General features: G+C 38.9%; 1 protein-coding gene across 9 annotated transcripts in view; it reads right to left on the bottom strand.

Moving 5' to 3' along the window:
• The window catches only part of ANK3 (ankyrin 3), a 555,635-nt gene that overhangs the window by 435,688 nt on the left and 99,101 nt on the right, over window positions 1–20,846 (bottom strand). For 7 of the 9 annotated variants that reach the window (XM_084903933.1, XM_084903937.1, XM_084903939.1 and 4 more), the window contains exon 1: window positions 3,145–4,649. The exons of the other annotated variants lie outside the window; for them this stretch is intronic. In XM_084903933.1, the coding sequence (XP_084760059.1) occupies window positions 3,145–3,207 (63 nt within the window). In that variant the 5' untranslated portion in view covers window positions 3,208–4,649. Of the gene's footprint in view, window positions 1–3,144; window positions 4,650–20,846 lie in introns of those variants that run through there. 9 annotated transcript variants of the gene reach the window in all.

The following is a 20,846-nucleotide window of genomic DNA, read 5'->3' as shown; positions in this document are numbered from 1 at the left end:
TTTTACTCTCATGACACCAGATACCATAATAGTAGTACTAGGTACATGATCCCCATGTACAGATAGTTTGGTTGCCTTTTCAAAGACAAGATAGCAAGTTAGAAGCAGGACTAGAGTAGAATTCAAGTCACCCGACCTTTAGTCAGTCCCTTTTTGGAAACAGGATAAGGAGAGATAAACAGCTACAAGATGTGGACAGACACACATAGCCTTTTCACATTCCAAAACAAAGTCTAGAAATTATTAGAAGAAAAACATTTCCTAACATCAATTTGAATCCTTATATTTCTGAGCAAAATATGAATATTTACTGCATGCTAATAGAGAAATAACATAATGGTTCCATCACATTTATCTCACGGACTCCGATATTAAATATGTCTCATAAGAGACTTTATATCCAAATACATAAGCATGTGATCTGTTCAGAAAACACTCAATACCAACACATAATTTTAAGGCAATTTTTAGATATATTCCTAATCAAAAAGAATTTCACACTTAATATTATATCAATAATTCTGTAAATAACTAGGAAATATTTTAAATACTTAGGGAGCATGTTGCCATAGGATTTGGCAGGTTGCATAAATTTCACACCTGAAATGCTTTCATTTGACCACACCTACCAACCTACCAATGCTGCATGAAGTGTAGGTAATCTGGAACACCCAGAGTCCTTCTGAAATATTTGCTTCAGAAGGACAAGGAATACACACACACACACACACACACACACACACACACACACAGAGAGAGAGAGAGAGAGAGAGAGAGAGAGAGAGAGAGCCAGAGAGAGAGAGAGAGAGAGATGTATATGTATGTATATACATATATATCTCCAAAAATATGATAAGCTTTTGCAAATAAATGTGAGAAGAAAAGGCCTATCAAGTTAAAAGATATCTCCTTGATATATCTGCTCTAACACTGAAAATTATTAGTGTATTCTGGTCAGTAAAAGGCATAGATAAATCAATGAGATACTTATTTAGTGTCAACTGCATGCATAGAGCATGCTGAGTGCCTCCTGGTGTGAATACCATAGGTTCAACATGAACAAGGGACTAGAGAAGGTACATGATAACATGAGAAAGAATCAGAATGTCAAGTGACCTGACAGTACAAGGTGCTGGGTCAATGCAGAAGACTGACTGAATTCTAACCAGAGAAGATGTGAAGATGGCAAGATCTGGGTTGGCCCTTCTGGGCTTGGTAGGATTCCACCAAGCAAGCTGGCATAGAAACACCTTCTCCAGGGACAAGAAGTAAGCATCTGAAGAAAGAGATTAACTCAAGGGCTGATAAGAATCTACTTTGGATGGAGTCCGATGTGAATGAAGTAGATGGTGAATGGGCGGGGGGGGGGGAACCTCAGGCTCAGTGGAAGGTAATGGGGGCACGATGTGATGATGAAGGTTTTCATAAAGAGTACCCTGGCAGCCATTGGGAATGGAAGGGAGAAGGGTTCAAAGCAACTGACTTAATATTGTGCTCTGAGTAGGATGGCTTTATATGAGGAGAAATGGAACACAGCTGGGAAAATTTCAAAGAAGAGAGAAAAAATGTCCAGGTTAAAGGATTCCACATAAACACTCAGTGATTTACAACTGGCCCAGCCACTGCTCGCTTTAATCTGGATTGCACTGTCGTGGCTCATGATGTCTGCCTGGGCTCCCCATGACAGTCTGTGCGCAGCATCATGGTGGAGCCTGTCAGACACTTCAGGCCATATCTCATAAACATGAGCAAAGCCGACAGCTTTCCCTGAGACCAGCACCACTGCGCCAGGCATGAAACAAATGGTTCCTGCTGTGCAGCTGTGGCCTGCCCCCTTGGGAAATCAGAATAGCACCTTTACAACATCATCAGCCCCTGCTGAGACAATATTCAAGAAGTCAAGACTGACTTATAGCCAGTCTGTACAGCCTCCTCATCTGTAGGACGTTGAACCATTGCCCTAGAAGGCTGGCATATTCATAAACGTATCCTCAGGGTCTGCTGATTGTAGCTCCTTTAAGAGTCTCATATTCAAATGAATCTTTCATAAATAATAAACAGGCTGTGAAAATATTTTAAGTGCCTGACAATTCAATGAATGGTTGAAATCTTTATCTTCCCTACTACAACCAGCCATTCTCTACGTGTTCATTGATAGAGCATACATTACATTGGGTCAAGGAAGTATTTTTAAAGGGCCACAATGACGTATAACAACCTTAAGTAATTAAAATGTAATATCTGAAGATTTTGATTATAGATATAAAAAATGTAGTACACGTTTTCCTTACGTAGCTATGAAATGGAATCCTATTTTCAGGATTTGTTTTCTTTGTTTTACAGATACACAACTGACTTTTCCACTGGTGGCACGCCCAGTGAAAGCCACTATACACAACAATGAATAACAAGCAAATGCTGGACCTAGGGAATTACCTCCCTCGTTTCAAAATGTATTAAAAAGTTAGGAGCACATTTTAAGACACACATCCAAGAAAATCAAAATGAATATACAGGTTTACAATAATCATCTATTTATGTTTTGAAGATTCTTCCATTTACATGGAGAACAAGATTAATTTCATATATTATAATAAACAAATTAGGTATATGGCTGTACAGCTGCAGAGTCAATTGCAAATCAGAGATTTGTCAGCCATAAGCTGATCAATAATTAAAATGGAGTTCACCTCCATACCATAATCTTAAAGTGTAACTACAGGTTTTCCTAAGTTTGCCTAAAATATGTGTTAAAGCTAAACATCTATAGCATAATAATATTCACTAGTAATTATACCCTGTTGATTAGCAAGCAATCTGGAAAAATTTAAGGGATAAAAAAACACATCCACCCACATAATTAAGACATGTGTTTACTTAATAATCCTGAATATCAGTATGAAAAACACACCACTTCGGTGAATCTAAATGACTATTTAAATAGTTTAAATATTTTAGCAACATATCCGAGTTGTGATGTTTTTCTTCAACACAGAACACACCCATTAATAGACCAGAAAAACAAAAGCATTCTGATTCTAGCAGCTTCTTCAAATCCAGCCTCTCCACACAATCAGCCTGAAGATCACTTCCTCCCAGAGCCGGAGAACAATACAGAGAACATGTTGCTTATTCATTTCTTACCTTTTTTCCTTTCCTTTTCCTATGAGCAGGTTTTGCACTTTTCTCCTTTAGTTCTTCACTCATCTTTCCTTCAAATCAGGTGAGCTGATCAAAGACAGGAGATCACTGCCCGTATTCCAACATCCAAAACCACGACAAAGAGTCAAAGCATTCAGACCAAAGTCCATTTACGGGGCTCCCAGGCAAGCCGCCTCTGCTTACACCCAGCCCTGCTGCTTGCTGTCAGAGCCGCGGGCGGCTAATGTAGCCTGTTCAGCTTTCCTCAGGCAGAAACTGGGTGTTCTCTACATCAAACAGTCGGTAATTCCTCTAACGAAAACCAATAGTTTAGTCTTTCAGTTTTGACTCATCATTACCCTGAGATAAAATCTTGACAAGACTTTGTTGCTTATTCCTCCACAGTGATTCCAGCCTGCAAATGGTGAGAAAGAGAGAGACACACACGCGCGCGCGTGCACACACACACACACACACACACACACCCTCACACACAGAAATAAGCTACAGACTGCTGACAAGTCTCCCAAGCCTTCCCAGAGGCTGATTTGCTGCTTCGCGCAGGCTGAGAAGCCGAATGTAAATTGCTCTCAGTGCTGTGAGCCTCCCATATGAGCACATGTGGTGAATACATCAGGGCATACCAAAGGAGGAGGCAGCGCAGGGAGTGATAAAAGATCAGGTTACTGGTTGGTAAAAAACACTCCATGATTCAAACAATAAAGAGCCCTACTACAGCTAGAGAAAACCAAGATTATACTTTCTCTGTTACTTTTCTTTTATGAGGTAAGCATTAGGCAAATGGCCAATTTTCAGCTCAAGATTTCTAATGAAGGGCTAATTACAGAAGGCCTCGTATCTAATTTGCTATCATTTTTAATCGTTGGTTGCCTTCCATGAATATACCAATCAACCAACAAACCAGAATATTCGGGAATTGCTAAGAACAAGCGGAAAGAACGTTCTGTGCTTCCTGACCCCATGTTTAGGGCAGTGCCATTCTCAGGTCAAGGTATACACTCCATGCTTCATGCCATCCCGAGACCTGGGCTTCAGGATGGTGTGTGTGTGTGTGTGTGTGTGTGTGTGTGTGTGTGTGTTGGGAGGAGGGGGGTTCGCAGCTGGGTGGAAACTCCCTCACCAGGCCTTCTATCCATTTAAACAGCTGAGTTACCCCCAGAAGCTGTCATTTAAGCATCTCTTGAAGAGTGCCAGGTACATTCTGATTCAGGAAGGAGCAAGGTTGTACGAGCTGCCACAGGCAACCACTAAGATCAAAACAAGTCTCTCTCAGCAGATGACTGATACAGGTGTAGAGAAGGAAGACATGAACAGGTGAAAAGGAGGAAAAAGTGGGAAGAAAATGGAAAAAGGGTCAGATCCACCTTTTGAGGCCTAGAATTCAGAGGGGGAGTTGGGGGAGAATCATATTATTTCCTCACGCTAGCATTTGTATTCAGGAGGTATTGGGTTAAAAATCAATGCTAACACTTGCATTCTGGAGAAATTGGGTTAAAATAATATAAAGCACAGCCTTACAGGGACATAACAGGGGCTAATATTCAGTGCTGTGTGCCAAAGGATTTGACACTGTTTGGGAAAAACAATGCTTAGAATATTGAGCCAAAAGAACAGATGTTTATGCTAAAATATTCCCCATTCTTTACTTATTATATACAAAGGGGGGTTGTCTCTACAGTATAAGCAACCAACACACTTCTTTCCCTACCCTTCGAACCACCACACTCACAGAAAGGCCTGAGAATAAGGGATCCTTTAGATGGCTTCCCCACAGCCCCACAGGCCAGAGTCAGGGGTGCGAATGACCCCACAAAGAGCTACATGGTCTTTATGAACTGTGGGTTAGCTGCTGGAGCTTCTTTTCCACCGTGAGATTCCACACTCGATCATTACAGTGACATACATCTCCACACCACGGTACGTCTGGTGTGGCCAGAATTCTAAATGGTGCCAGGCATCTCTGACCTTCCAAGTTTCCGTTTAGACTTTAACCTGCTACCCACCCACAGTTCCTGTTTTCTGCTATTTTTCTGCCATGTTCCTCTGGTCTTGCAGTAAAAGGTAGAAAACCAGAATGTGGCAGAATAAACCTTTCAACGTCCCCCACGATTCAATTCTTCCTCATATTCAAAATACGGGGAACTCTAAGGAACCAGCAGTACTTGTACCACCTCTATCGTTCATTTACTTCCATCAGATAAACCTGGATTTGTTAGAGGTGGACCTTCTGAGGCACAAGGATAACATTTCTGTATAAGCAGGTGGACAGAGTCAGACTATCTAAATCTTTGCATCCTTCATTAATCAAGCCACAGAGATAGTGCCTCCAACTATAGAAGAGTTTTGATATTTTGATTCCTAGTGTCTAAAGAACTACTAAGTTGAATCGCCTCCCCAGAAAAGTCTTTGGAAGCTCTTTACTGAGTAGCCACAGAGTGTGAGCCTATTTCCTTTTCTTTTTTTAAAAATCAAAGGTGCATAAAATTGAAACTAAATTTAGTTTATTCGTGTAAAAACTTTAATTAGGATTTTAGATCTAGAAAATAAAACTAACAGGAAAATGTCTGGCCAAGTACACAGCAAATAATGTGTATCATTATAGTAACTTTTTAAACTGTGAAAGTGTTTAAATTGATGAAAGCTTTAGAAAATTGGTGAAGTAAACGAATTGGCAGGATATGAATGAGATTATGACTGAAGATACTTATCTCCCCATTTCATTGATAAAGCATGAACCTGTCTTTATTCACTTATATATACACAATACTTTTATTGTAAGCTAAAGTGCTCTCTGCTGGTTGGATGGGGAAAAAAACAACAGGAGATTTAAAGAATTAGATGGCAAAATTCTACAAGTGATCATTTTAGGAAGAAATTATTCTTACTGATGAGGAGCTCATAAATCTGATTGAATATACTTCAAGATGTCACATTATATAATCGGATCTGGTAAAAAGTCCAGTTTTAAAAATTAATTTTAAAATACCAAATTTAAATAGCAAAATATATAAGCTATTTTTAATTATAAAAGTAGGTGATATATAAGATATTTTATTTTTGTTTTCTGTACTAGTAACTTATTAAGTTTTAGACTTTATAGAGTGAATAAATTACTACATTTCTACGAATCTAGAAGGTTAAAAGAGTTTCTGCATTAAAATTGACGGCTTAAGACATCACAAAATAAATATTCATTTAATTTCTAAAAATATGAAACATTTTCACTTTGTCAAACTTAGCATCAAATTTCATTTAAAGGTTGAAAATTAAAACAATTCAGACAATAGAAAACCTATCCCTTATTACTGTATAATGGTGTTTCTAACACTTGTGCTCTAGAAATATGCAATCACAGAAATACTGATTACTTTTAATACCCAAAGGTGTAGCAAAGCATTTCAAATTAAAATTGCTCTGGGTAAAAGAGTAATTGGATTGATCTAAAAACAGTCGAGGGCTGATTACTTGCTCTCAAAATGTTAAATGTTAACTACTTTTCAATGGCAATCTCTTTTTCATCCAAATTATAAAATTCCCTCAGCCCTTGAGAATCTTAAATTTAGCCTAAGAAAAAACATACATGCTAAATACACTGAAATTACCAACCTGGAAACAAAACTCTATTTGGTCAGGATGCCAGAAAGGAAAGATAACTGGATTATACTGCTCCCAAGCATGACTCCGTAGAACTGGCTGCCTAATTAGAGTTTACTCTGGATAGAAACGATCATAAACTAGTTGATACAGATCTACTGAGACAGTTCTATTTTTAAATTAAATAACTCGGATAAGAGGACATCAACCAGTGCCAAGTTAAGTCTCGTAGAACAGATCTATTTTTAAAATGAAAGTAGCTTAGCATAGGCAAATAACTGGTCTAGGATTATCGGGAAGCAAATTTTAGAAAATATATTCGGCATAAAATTCACTTGAAAACCCTATCACATTTTGTTGCACTACAAAAATTAAAGTACAACACTAGTGATAAAAGGAAAAAGGTTTCCATGTAAGTTCAGCAGAAATGCCTATATGAATAGGCAAATTTTATTTTTAAGGCTGGGACGTCATGTACTTACTGTAAGCTACACGGCTAGTTGGCAAGCTAAAGTAGTTACTAAATCTAAATCATTCCCTTGATACCTTTCCTTGGTCTTTAATGTTTAAAATACTTGTAAAGTTAAAGACAAAACTAGAGGCAAGTCAGCCGCTTTTCCACAAATCTCTTTTGAAAGCCAAGTGAAACACCAAGGCGGTGTTCTCTTTTCGACCACCTGTGGCCCTGACAGGTCTTCTCTGAGGTCACCCAGCTAGTTAATAGCAGAGCTGGGACCAGGAGCACTTCTACTGACTCCTCCTCTGAAGAGCTTTCCTTCCCCTACACCAGGAACTCCCAGAAAGGAGAACACCAACCCACAGTGACATCTGAGATATAATAACCAATGTAAGCAAACTTGTATTCAATAGTTATGCATTTGCCTTAAGTTAGAAAAATGGATACAACTAGGGTTCATTGGGTGCATCTCATGGAACCTTCACTGTGGGGTTCCGGTGTTTTCCTTGCCCAATTTTGTGTGAATGCTAGGACAGAAGAAGGAAATAAGAGAAAGAGTGTGACAGGAAACAGTTGGTTGCTTCATGAGCCCACAGTCAATCTTCATCCCACAGAATTGGGGTTGCCTTAGGTTACAGCTGATCCTTGGGTTTCTTCCACCATCAGCACCACTACTGTTTCTGCTTGCCCACTTCTGCAAGTGATGTCCAGGAGCCCCTAAACTCCTGGACCATCCTTAGTGATGATTTATAAATACGAAACATATCGTAATGTAGTTTTATGTATCAAAGCCATTATGTTTTATACAATGCATTGGTCTTTTTAATGTGAGTGAAAACATCTGAGTAAACACACTCTATGTATTCAAGCTTCTAGTCTTTTTTGAGTCTTCAGATTAAAAAATGACATACAGTAACATTTGCACATTTAGAGCAACTCAAAATTCAGCTAAGTGTGGTCGTGAGGTGAAGTAAAATAGACCAGCAATCTATTCAATTTTCAGCCCTTCTCAAATACTCACATGATTTTAGTGATTGTATAATGGCTATTGGTCCTAGTCACTAATATTTTTAATAGAATCCCTTAAGCCTAGATTTGCTCTAAGCAACATTATCTGTGACATTACAAGTCTGATGAGCTAGTTCCATTTTGACAATGCTTCAGGCGGGTCCAGAGCAGGATTTTCCTGCTTTGTTCTGGGTGTTCTTTCTTTCCTGACTATTCAGCCATGTGCCCATTAAAATGTAATGATATAATCACAGTAGATTAGTGAGACACAGAGACAAAAAGATACAGCCTGTAAATGGGTGACGTATTTTTTGTTTATTTTCTTCCCTGAATCTTTGCATGTTCATCAGCATGATATTCTGAGCAAGGTAATTTCTTTCACTAGGATAACAATTCTCTTTAGAGGCTTAGAGATGTTTACATGCCAGATAGCCATCCTTCTGTGAGTCATTCTTTTGATCTTCCTCAAATTCATGTGTTTTACTTAATAACAATGGAGATCCTAAGTGATTTTTTTTTAAATCATAAAACCATGGAGACAGGTTCTAAAGACATTCCCTTGCTTTGTAAAAGATAATCTCCAATATTAAAATGATTAAGAAGTATGGTGCTTATGTTTGGATCTACACCCAAATGGCATTAGTAGTTCTGCTGTGTTTTCTTTTTTTTTTAATCCTCACTAAGGATATTTTTCCCTTGATTTTTAGAGAGAGTGGAAAGGAATGGGAGAGACAGAAAGAAACATTGATGTGAGAGATACATACATTGGTTGCCTCCTGCATGATCTGGCCTACAACCCAAGTACATGCCTTTGACCAGAACCAAACCTGGAAACCTTCTGTCCTTTGGCTGATACTCTCTATCCACTTAGCCAGATCAGCTAGGGCTGGGTTTTCTTTCTTTTTTTCTTTCTTTTCTTTTTAAAATATATATTTTATTGATTTTCCATAGAGAGGAAGGAAGAGGGATAGAGAGCTAGAAACGTTGATGAGAGAGAAACATCGACCAGCTGCCTCCTGCACACCCCTTGCTGGGTATGTGCCTGCAACCAAAGTACATGCCCTTGACCAGAATCGAACCTGAGACCTTTCAGTCCGCAGGCCAATGCTCTATCCACTGAGCCAAACCGGTTTTGGCTGGGTTTTCTTTTATTGTTGTGAAAATACTATGCAAAAGGTGGTCAGATACAGCTCTACTGCTATTCTTTTTCATCTAATGTCCACAACAACAGCAGATTCTCAACTTTCCACATTCAATCACTATAGTAATATTGAGACCCTTATTTTTTTTCACCTACTAAAATAAAGGGGTAAGGGAGAAAAAAGTAGATTTTAAAATCTTTTAACTTAAGCTAGATCTCAGAGTATATATAAAATTTGATACTAATGTTAATGCTGCCTTGATTAAAACCATATAATGGCAAATATGTCTGTATGCCTTCTATTTATTACCTTATTTTTGCTTAATAATCATTGGCACCAATGCCTGAAATTATTTGTTTATGGAAAGAAGGAATAGAATTGAGAGATGTTTCTAGCAGCAAAAATAAAAAAACATAAAGGAGAAATTACAGTAAAAGAGGAATTGGTTATTGAAGCAGAGAGTGTGTGGAATAAAGATCATGACAGGCTATTCTAGGAGCCTCCAGCCTCATCAGGATGTTGCCTCATTGAGCCCCATGATCATGACCATATTGGAATTAAAGCCAGGCCTAGACTCCAGCCAGTGATGATTTCATCAGAGCATGATGAATAACCAAATTAGTGGGAAGTAAAAAATTATAAAGTATATTCTTAATTTTAAGTGTTTATTGGTTGCTGCACATACTCTGGGTCTATCCAATGATCCTGTGCCCATATTCCTCCAACCAAATAAGTGAGAACACATATTCCTCTTGAAGTGAGGAATTCCTGGGAACATAAATCCTGTCAGAATCCTCCTCATATTATTTTTGTATTGACGCTTTTGGCACAAAAGTACACCTCTAATTTTAAAAGGTTTGTACATTCAAGACATAATATGATTCAGAAAGTCACATCAGGATAAGGCATAGGATGACATTCCTCCAGAATTTATCACTCATTACCACGCTAATCACTCCTCAGCAGTGTCTAAGGATGTTTACTCACACCTTCACCAACTTAAGTCAGCATCAGTCTTTTGGAATATTTGCCAAATTGACAAAGGAAAAATATTATCATGCTGGGTTTTAATTCACATTGCCCAGCCTAGTAGAAAATGTTTAATCTCTTCATATTTACTCATTGCTTTTACTTCTCATTCTGTGAATTTTATTTTCATGGCTGTACTCAAGTCTATCAGGATAAACTCAAGTCTATCAGGATAAACAAAAATAAAGACGAGTTTCTTTCTAGGTCTAAGAATCAGAGAAACACATAGCCTCTTCTCTAAATCAAAATAAGACATCTAAACAGTTTCTTAAAAGTCCTATTCAGATGACTGCTGGCGCACACACCATTTTTTTGGCATGCCATCTTTACTTAACTGAAACCCAGCATTGCAATAATTGACATGTCCAAGTTCTGCTCCTTCCTAACCCCCTCTATAAAAATGTTTAAAAGAACAAGAATTTTCTCATATAAATTAAGGTTATGGGGATACAACTCATATTCATAGTATGATTCTGCATAAGAATTTATGTTCTCTGAGATTACTCACCACATCTTACAAAGTTACTAAGAAAGCATTCCAAATAATTAATCTTGGTGTGCAAGCATTCTTTACTATTATTATTATTATTATTATTATTGATTATTTTTTTGTTAGAAAGAAAGAAAAGAAGAGAGAGAAACATCAATCTGCTGTCCCACTTATTTATACAGTCATTAGTTGATTCTTGTATGTGCCTTGACAGGGGATGGAACCCACAGCCTTGGTGTATCAGGATGATGCTCTAACCAACGGAGCTACAGGGCCAGGGCACAGGCATTCCTTATTATTCAGCTCTTGTAACAGTTTGTAAAACAATTTCCACAAGAGCAGATTCAACTTTTACACTGACTTGGACTTTAAAAACTAAAGATATGCTCATAAAAAAAAAAAAATCCCCAGATACTGAACACCTTCAGAGTGAATATGGCCTAACCCATCTGATCAGGCTTGAGGGTGGGAAAAATTCCCAAAGAAATTGACTCCAAGCTCATCTCCCCTGCCTCTGTGACAGAAGATAGAGTGAGTATTCAAGAAGGTCACATCTATGTCCAGGAAAACTTTATCACCTTCAAAAATGTTACTCCCAATGTTATAGTCTAGTACGACATTCTGAAACTTAATAAATTACATCACCTTTCAGATCCTGGCACCATACTTGTATCAGGTTGTGTGTGTGTCCTAAGTGCCAACACAGGGCCTGGGACAGAACAGGTGCTTCATAAATACCACTTGGATTATCGAATGACAGAATGATGGAGCCCTGCAGCGTGCCAGACATTGTCCTATACTTACAGTGTCACGCTGTCTAAAATGGCAGTCCCTCCCTTGAAGATACTAATTTCTTTCTTCTTTTATTTTTTAAATATATTTTATTGATTTTTTACATAGAGGAAGAGAGAAGGATAGAGAGTTAAAACCATCAATGAGAGAGAAACATTGATCAGCTGCCTCCTGCACACCCCCCACCTGGGATGTGCCCACAACCACAGTACATGCTCTTGACCAGAATCGAATCCGGGACTCTTCAGTCCCCAGGCCCACACTCTATCCACTGAGCCAAACCGGTTTCAGCTCAGCTACTAATTTCTGTATTTGTTAGGGCAATGATAGCTGCTGTGATAGAGACTGTGACAAAATTACATTTTGTTGTGGTGTGGGAGAGGGCGTTGACGGAAATCTCAGCAGGCTACTTCCCACACAGCATCAAAGTATAAAGATAATGGTTTTTATTTCAACTCACCACTTTCCTTAACTTTGGCCCCTCTCCCCCCAAAAATGACCCCACCAACCCCCTGCCACTCACTAGAAGCTCAGACATGGTGAGAGGAAGACTGGGAACCAGGCTGGGGGGGGGGGAGAAGGGAGAGGGCAATTATTTGGTAGAAGTTTTAAGCTAAATATTAAATGGCTTATTACTAAGACCATATCAAAATCACTACCTAAAAACCATGCCACCGATATGTTCTTAACATTTTGATTTAAAGCAGGAAAATGTACAAAAGATATATATAGCAATATAGGTTTTTCTAGCCTCTATCTCTTTTTGAGACATTTTTACTGATGTTCCAATTGTTTCCTGAGTTTTTCTCTTTTTGTCTGAGCCTCAGGCTGATGCCATCATAGAGTTAGACTTGATCTTTGGTCCCAATTTAGTTTTAAAATATTCAGAAAGCCTCTAGAATGCTAAGCTAATGGCTGAAGGGCCAAAGACTGCCATAACCCAGTCAGGCCTGTATGGCCTCCAGGTCATGGTGTGGCTCTGGGAAAGCCTCAACTGTTTCCTGTCTTGGTTGCTGATTTCAAAAACGAAGAGGAGTTGGATATACTGAATGATGTCTAAAATCTCTTTTAAGTTCTAAAATTCTCTAGAACAGCAGCTAGCATTTGCCCTAATGAATACAGAAATAACTGGCTTCAAGTGAGGGCTGCCATAACAAATATCTAAAATTGGCCCAGCAGTCAGGCAGCATGTAACAAGGAAACTGATGCTGGAGGCAGTAAACCTGGAGTTTGCTGGTACATGCAGAGAATGAAATACTTGGTAAATCTCACCCATGGTAACTTGAAAAGCAGACTTGCTATGCCTGTATGTTTTACATGTGTTGGGTATTATTAGCAGCATTTAGCAAAGTTGTAGAAGAATGAGATAAGCTTAGGTAAAAACTATGGGAAAAATAAAATGGGATAGAGGAGGAAGTGCAGAAATTTGGGGACTTGAAAGTATCTCCAGACCCCAAACAGTAAGAGAGAAGACTGAGAAAGGCTTTGTGGGACAAAGTCCCATTAAAACTCAGCCTTAGGGTAAAGATCCAACCTCCTAAATGAGAGATATAGCCAAAGGAATTGAGGAGCAAAGGAAAGTGTTTGATATTTATACCTTGACAGACCTGTTGATGAGGTTATTGGCATATGGAACTAAATGGAAGCTATAGATCATCACCCTACCAAAGTTTTGAAAGAACTGTGTTGTTACTTTCTTTAAAAAAAAAATAAAAAAAAGACATAGCATTTGAAAAAAATAGAAAGAAAAAAAGAAAGAAAGAAAGAAAGAAAAGAAAAGAAAAACTCTGAATCTCCAAAGTTACCTTCCAACTTGCAAGAATAGGAAGCAGACCGCAAACATTTTATAGCTCCCAAGGATGGCATAGGCTTCGTTACCATTCAAATGTGGACAGGTATGAAAATGAATAAGGGCGAACCATCCAGTGAATACAGGTAAGGGCTCATAGAAAGCAATGAATAGGGAATTGCTTATAGCAACTGAACATAGAATTCAAGTCTAGTAAAATAAAATATTTCATACAGAAGTAGTAAGTCCATTCCAACCCAGACTTAGCAAAACTTATCAAACTCCAGGCTTTAAGAATGCAAAATGACAGTGGAATCGGTGAGTGATACACTCACTCCTCCTAGGACCAAACTGGAATTACAACTATAATACAGAACAATCCACCCAAATAGCTAATCAAAGATGAGCTAAATAGAAGTCTTACAACCAAGGGTTTACAGAAGAAGCCACAAGGATACTGGTAGGAAGGGCAGAGATGTAAAAGAGCTGGTCTTACTCCAAAGGGCAGCAGCTGAGATTCCAGAGGGATAGCTCAGCTGCACAGTTCCCTCAGCTGAGATTCCGGAGGGGTTGATGGGCTTCCCTGCCCAGAGCACAAGAGCCAGGAAGAGATGCCCACATAACACCTGGCTGTGAAAATCAGCAGAAGCACTGTTCCCAGGGAGAGAAGAATCTGTTAGAGACACAGGAATCTTCTTAAAGGGCCAATGCACAAAATCTCATTCACAGCCACTCACCCTGGGTTCCAGCAAAAGGGATGGCGGAATGGACTAGAATTCTGTGAGAAGAGACTGGAGTTTGTGGTTGGGGGAAGACAGCTGAAGGGGCAGCTGCTAGGATCCCTATGCTGAGTCATTCCACACCACAGACACCTGATTTCTCAACAGAAACATTTAATGCCAATAGTTATTGGCATGAAATCTTCATAGTGAAAAGTAAGGATATACAGCCAACACTACTTTGTCCAGCAAGTTTTTTATTTAAAACTAGAGGCCTGGGGAACGAAATTCATACACAGGGGGCATCCCCTCAGCCCAGCCTGCACCTTCTCCAATCTGAAACCCCTTGGAGGATGTCCAACTGCCGATTTAGGCATCCCCTGCTAGGCTGATCACCCCTAACTGTCTCTGCTTGTCAGCTTGATCACCCCTTATCCATAATTATTTATACTTATGACTAGAGGCCTGGTCCCTCCCAGTACCCTCCCCTGCTGGCCATCTTGTGGCAGCCATCTTGTGTGTTGGAGTGATGGTCAATTTGCATATTACTCTTTTATTAGATAGGATAGAGGCCTGGTGCACTGGTGGGAACTGGCTTGTTTGCCCTGTAGGGTGTCCCAGATCAGGTTGGGGGTTTCCTTGGGATATGGGGTGGCCTGGGCAAGGGGCCTTTGGTGGTTTGCATGCTAGCCACACCTTCGGCGACCCAAGTAGAGGCCTTGGTATCTGGGATTTATTTATTTTCTATAATTGAAACTTTGGAGCCTTGAGCAGAGGCCTGGGCCAGCCAGGAAGCTTGGCTGCCTCCATTGTGGGGGCAACCCTAGCCTCCTGCTCTCTCCGGATCTGTGGCTGCTGCCATTTTTGTTGGGATTTATTTATCTTCTATAATTGAAACTTTGTAGCCTCGAGTGGAGTCCAGGACCACCAGGGTGTGCATAAGCTTGGCTTCCTCCATTGCCGGGAAACCCATCTCTCTGTGACTGCAGCCATCTTGGATGGGGTAATTTTCATACTCGCTCCTGATTGGCTGGGGGTGTGGCTTGTGGGTGTAGCAGAGGTATGAGCAATTTGCATATTATTCTTTTATTAGATAGGATAGGTTGAAATAAATGATATTATTCTAGATATATTAAATGAAATCAAATACATTAAAATTAATCTCATCTCATTCACTTTACTCCTTTATGAAACTACTAAAAAATATAAAATTATATATGTAAAATTTGTGCTCTACATTCTATTTGCTTTAAAATATATTTTATTTTTTATTTTTTAAATTGATTTCAGAGAGGAAAGGAGAGAGAGATAAAAAATATATATATATATATCAATGTGAGAGAGAATCAATGATCGGCTGTCTCCTGCATGACCCCTACTAGAAATCAAGCTTACAACATCATCATGTGCCACCACCTCCTGGTTCATAGGTCGAAGTTCAACCACTGAGCAACACTAGCTGGGCCTACATTAAATTTTGATTGAATAATGCTGATTTAGTAGAAGATTTTATACAGGTGAAATTTTAGGGCACTGAGGAAGTTAGGATAGGAGGGAACCCATATAAGAAAAAAAAGAAAGAAATAACTTCTATGTGCTCAGCATTTTACCAACAAAACTCTGTGTCCTCTGACAATGGCCAACTAACACCCTGAAGGCAGGGACAGCAGGTCCTGTGAAAATCAGCATGGGGCCCTGCTCAGAGGAGGTATTTAAGAAATGTATGCAGGATAAATGTGCTCTTAAGGAAATGAGCAGCGAAGATGATCTAACATGGAAGATAAAAGCATTTACATCTGGTGTTACTTAGTTTTGTTTCTATAATTTAAAATTTATAAGCTTTAAAAATATATTAGCTAATATTAGTTAATGCTCTCTGTGTGTTACAATTATTTTCTGATTACATCCATATAACAAGCCTCCAAGACATGCACTATTCCCTCCATTTTAGAGATGAAGACATGGGGTTTGGAGGCATTGAATGACTTCTCTAAGGTCACAAGAATACTAAGCAACAGAACTGGTGTTCAAAGCCAGGCAGTCTGGCCTAGTTCTTAGCCACATGCAATCCTCCATCTCAAATCTAAGGCTCTAGACTAGGGGTGTCGAACTCAATCAGAGAAGGGGCCAAAATCTAAAATCCAGCCTAAATCGCGGGCCGAATGGTTTACTGAACAGTCATAAACTGACAGCGAAGTGCAGTGATGACAGCGCGGTGCGGGCCACATTGCAAGGCCTGGCGGGCTAGATTTGGCCCGCGGGCCTTGTGTTTGACACATGTGCTCTAGACTCTAGAGTATGTTGATAATATAAGTATAATAAATCATCATTGTGTAGATGCAACTCAAAAAATTAACATAAACATCGAGGCAGTTTTCCATCTTTCGTCCTGGTTTCTTATTTGTTTGCCAGGAACGGAAAGCACACCTCCCCTGAACATAATGTCCATCAACCTACTTAGGTGAAGGAAAGGAAAGACTAAGTGTATCATTTCCAGCCTCTTCTAGGACAGCGTGAAAGTAGGTTCCCTTGTTAAGAACTACGGGAAAAGAAGATTGGCCTAGATAATTGAAAATGTTGGTCAATTCACACAAACAAGAAGGAACTGAGAATTTCACATTTAGTGGTTCTATTTTACCATATTTTAAAGATCAACTTGAAAGTGACAAATGGCTTTAATAAAAGCTCCAATTTATCTTCAGTACCATGATAAGTACAGTTCACAAGTCTCTGTCTAGCCTTCAGCAAAAGACTTTGTGGCCATTTAGCAGATATGGACACTGAAGGAAGAAAAATACAGGGTGTCACAAAAAAATGTACACACACTATAACAGCTAATTCTATTCTATTGTGAAAATGAAATGTATTTTAATAAACACTGCCTTTATAATTATTCAAAGTATGCATACATTTTTGGGGGGATACCTGACATTGGGCACTGTGAACCAAAATTAATTCTGAGCACATAACACTGCAATCTAACAGTCAAGAAGGAGTTTCTGGAGGTCAAGTTATAAGTGAAGTTACTTCACATTAATCCCAGTGGCACCTGAAACCCATGCTGTGGTTATTTCTGCAGTTCTCAATTGCAGAATTAGAGATAATCCTAAGAAAAAAATCCCACTGCACCATAAGACAAGGTTATTTTGGTAGAACTAGCCAACCTCTTTGAGCTTCTTTTCCTTGTGATCAAAGTAATAATCAAAGTAATACAACATCCCTGAAGGAATGGCAGACGTTAACAACAGTATAAGAGACCTGAGAGATGCAGATATGGTAATTTCTTATATGTGCATAGAATAAATGGATCTTGAAGAATAGCAGCAAATTATTATATGCTTAATCAAGGGTGAATGGATGTCTACCTGCCATTCCAGACATGGTCAGCTTTTAAGAACAAGTTGATTCAGCACCTGGAACCCATTTTGCAACCTCTGTACAAATACTGGATCCTATAAAACAGAAACACCAGCAAAAGTCTATTTTTCCTAGTAAGGATGGCTCTAACACTTTCTTCAATGTCTTGCCTTAGGATCACATCTACTCTTTGGCCGTATTCCACCACTTAGTCTGCAAGAACGTTGACCATCTTGCAAAGCCCCAGGCGATCACAACAGTTAAGGAGATTGCTGACATCATACTGACAGATCCTAAAGACCCAGCAGTTACCCTGGATGCTTCACAAAACATGAGTGCCAGAAAGCAAGAGATACAGCGCATAGGGGCAATAGCAGGTTATTCACAGAAATGGTGATAGGGTTTAGTACCTGGCAGTGATCATGACAAGTACCATTGGTAAACTCCTAACCAGGCATTTTCTGTGGCATGATTTTGGCTATGCCACTCTGCTTGCCCACATTGCTCCATTTCCGCCATAAACTCCAAGCTTTGCTCTTCAGGCTTCCTTTCCAACAAGAACAATATACTAAATGATTTTAGGTTCTAGGATTTATGGGGCAATAAACTAAAGAAAAGCACAAAGATCACTGTGTGTTATGGCACCGCAGCACACACCATATTCAGTCAGCATGCAAAGGCAGGCACAGAGAGGTTGGAGAGGAGGAGTCCAGTGAATAATCGAGTGTCTGAGTTCCTCAAAATTTGGACTAAACTATTTCAAGACAGGTAAAAGTTTGAGTGTGTCCCCCTCAAATATTCCTTCCAACAGTCTGGTAGGCTATCTGGGCTGTTGACTGCCTAAATGCTACAAGAAGTTACAGCTGAAGGTAACATTCTGCAACTACAGTAATTCAGGGAAAATGCTCCCCAACCTTCTTTCTGTAAGCATAGATCCTGGTGGCAAGAAGGTAGAAAGAAAATGAGGGGCTCTTTTCCTTTTGCTTCCTTTTGTTTGGAACCCACATAGCATTTCTATTGGTCAAGCAGTATGAATGAACCCATGTCTTTGCAGAGATCAACACCATATAGACATTGTTTTAAGTTGTCACGGACCACAGCAGTGCCTAGCGAGATAACTAATATTTTAAGCAAACACAAAAATTAATCCTAACAAGTTTTATGCACTTGTTACTTAACTCTCACCATTATAGTTATGCCCAAAGGAATTGATGATAATTTTTTTCTTACCCTTTTTAAAACATTGTATGCCTATTCAGCAGCCTGGAAGGGAAACACAAAATGTGCTTTCATCAAAAGATATGAAGTATTGCCTTATATAAAATGTTATTCCTCGATTTCCTTCCCAGGATGTCTTTCCTTGATCTGCAAGAATTCACTGTAAAGAGAATAAGTACTTGCGGGTACTGCAGAAGGAAGTGTGGAAGGCAGCTTTAGGGGAAATGGCAGCTCCAAATCCTTTTCATGTAGCAAGTAAAAGTTTTTAATCCATAATTAGGAAAAGGGTCGCGATATAGAAATCATAATTTTTAAGGTTTTCCATTGCTTTCTGGATTGCTTTTCAGCTTTTTGGCTAAGATCAAGTGTGTTTTCTGGGCATTATCAATATTTACACAAGTATTTACTCATCTCCTTCAGGATCTTTACGGCTGGCTGGCCAAATTTGGGTTTTCTACAATAAAATTAAGTATGCACTAATGATAATTGTCATTAAAACATTTTAAGAAAAATACTCTTATTCAAAGGAATTGTGGTGAATTCCAGGTTTTCCTCACTCGAGTTTTATTTATCCCTTTATTTTTCTGCTGACTCAAAACCGAGACAATGAAGAAAAAAAAATGAAGGTGTCTACATGCATCTCTGTGAGTGAAATGCCTTTAACCTTCTACTCAAAAGCTGTTAGAGTGAAAGCACTTACTTATACATTAAAGATAGATGACCTAGAACCAACATCTACTGTCCACGCGCTCTAAAAAAACAAATGTGGGTAAGTCACCTGTAGAGGCTTTCTTCCCTACACCCTGGCATTGGGTAAATGACTAACATCCATAGAGGAGGTTTATATAACACAAAGTTGTCAAGAAATTATCCACTCTAAATGTATCTGGAGCATGAGAACAATCTTTTCCTCTTTCCCCTTTCTCTCTGTAACCTGCCCATCTACCTAAATAAAGATTTGAACTTCCCTGTCTGTCTCTTTTCCTATAATCCTCTCTATCTTTCTACATGGAGACAGTGAAAGCCGGGGCTACAGCCGTGGAAAGACATACAACCTAAGACTAAGTCCTGGGCTACAGCTTTCACTTCTATCAAATGCGGCAACATTTAATAATTCAATGTATTCTTATTTGATGCCTTCTTTAAAAATAAATCTCTTTGTCAGTTAAGGACTTACTCTTTCTAAGAGACTGGCTCACAACATGTATCTGATTTGCTTCAGTCTCTTGTGTTTCAAACATATGTTATTACCTCATTTGTTATCACACATTTCGCAATGTTATTATAACCAATATTATTAACATAATAATCATGATAATACCGTTTGCATTTTACCTACAAGTATATGTGTGTGTGTATGTGTGTGTGTGTGTGTATGTGTGTGTGTATATATATATATTTATTGATATATATCTTCTGACACAGTATATCTATGAATAATATGTAAACACACAGAATTTTTACAGATCTTTGGCATTTTGCAGCCTGTATTTTATCTGCAGAAAATTTATATTCATAGCAAGCCTATTTTTATAACTTTGTTTGGATTAGGATGGCATAGCAATAGGTTCACTATGAACAGGTCTTGGAAGCTTACAGGATTAGTCCTTGATTTTGCCTGAGAAACACATGCTCTCTGGCTTCTTTGCAATCACCTTATAGAAAATGGTGATTGCTCCTCTTAGGTAATCATTTCAATCATAGGCTGATTTTGGCTGAATGGCATCCTTTAGATTGTTACTACTTCCAACAAGCTCTGGTGCCTGAGAGACTGGAACATTCTAGAGAAAGAAAGAAATGTTCAGACCTGGATATTAAGCATAGGGCCTGTCAACTCAAATCCTTAGATCAAAAATTTTAAATGACAGTTGAAAGCTCCATATTTCCCCCAACATATTGCCAAGAAGAAAGTCAGAGAAATTAAAAGGGGAGAGAGGACAGATTGGCAGTTCATGCTGAGTCTTTTCCTTCCACGGAATTCTTCCGCGTGAGGTTCTTAGCCTTTTTAATATTCCTAGCAGCATGCCTGCAATATCATGTACAGCATCCCTGCTATGAGACTCAGTGAGGAAAGAAGAGAAATTTGAGA

The sequence above is a fragment of the Pipistrellus hanaki genome (assembly GCF_964339955.1).
Source record: "Pipistrellus hanaki genome assembly, chromosome: 14".
NCBI classification, from domain to species: domain Eukaryota; kingdom Metazoa; phylum Chordata; class Mammalia; order Chiroptera; family Vespertilionidae; genus Pipistrellus; species Pipistrellus hanaki.
The sequence above is the reverse complement of the archived record's forward strand: the minus strand, read 5'-3'. Positions and strand labels throughout refer to the sequence as shown.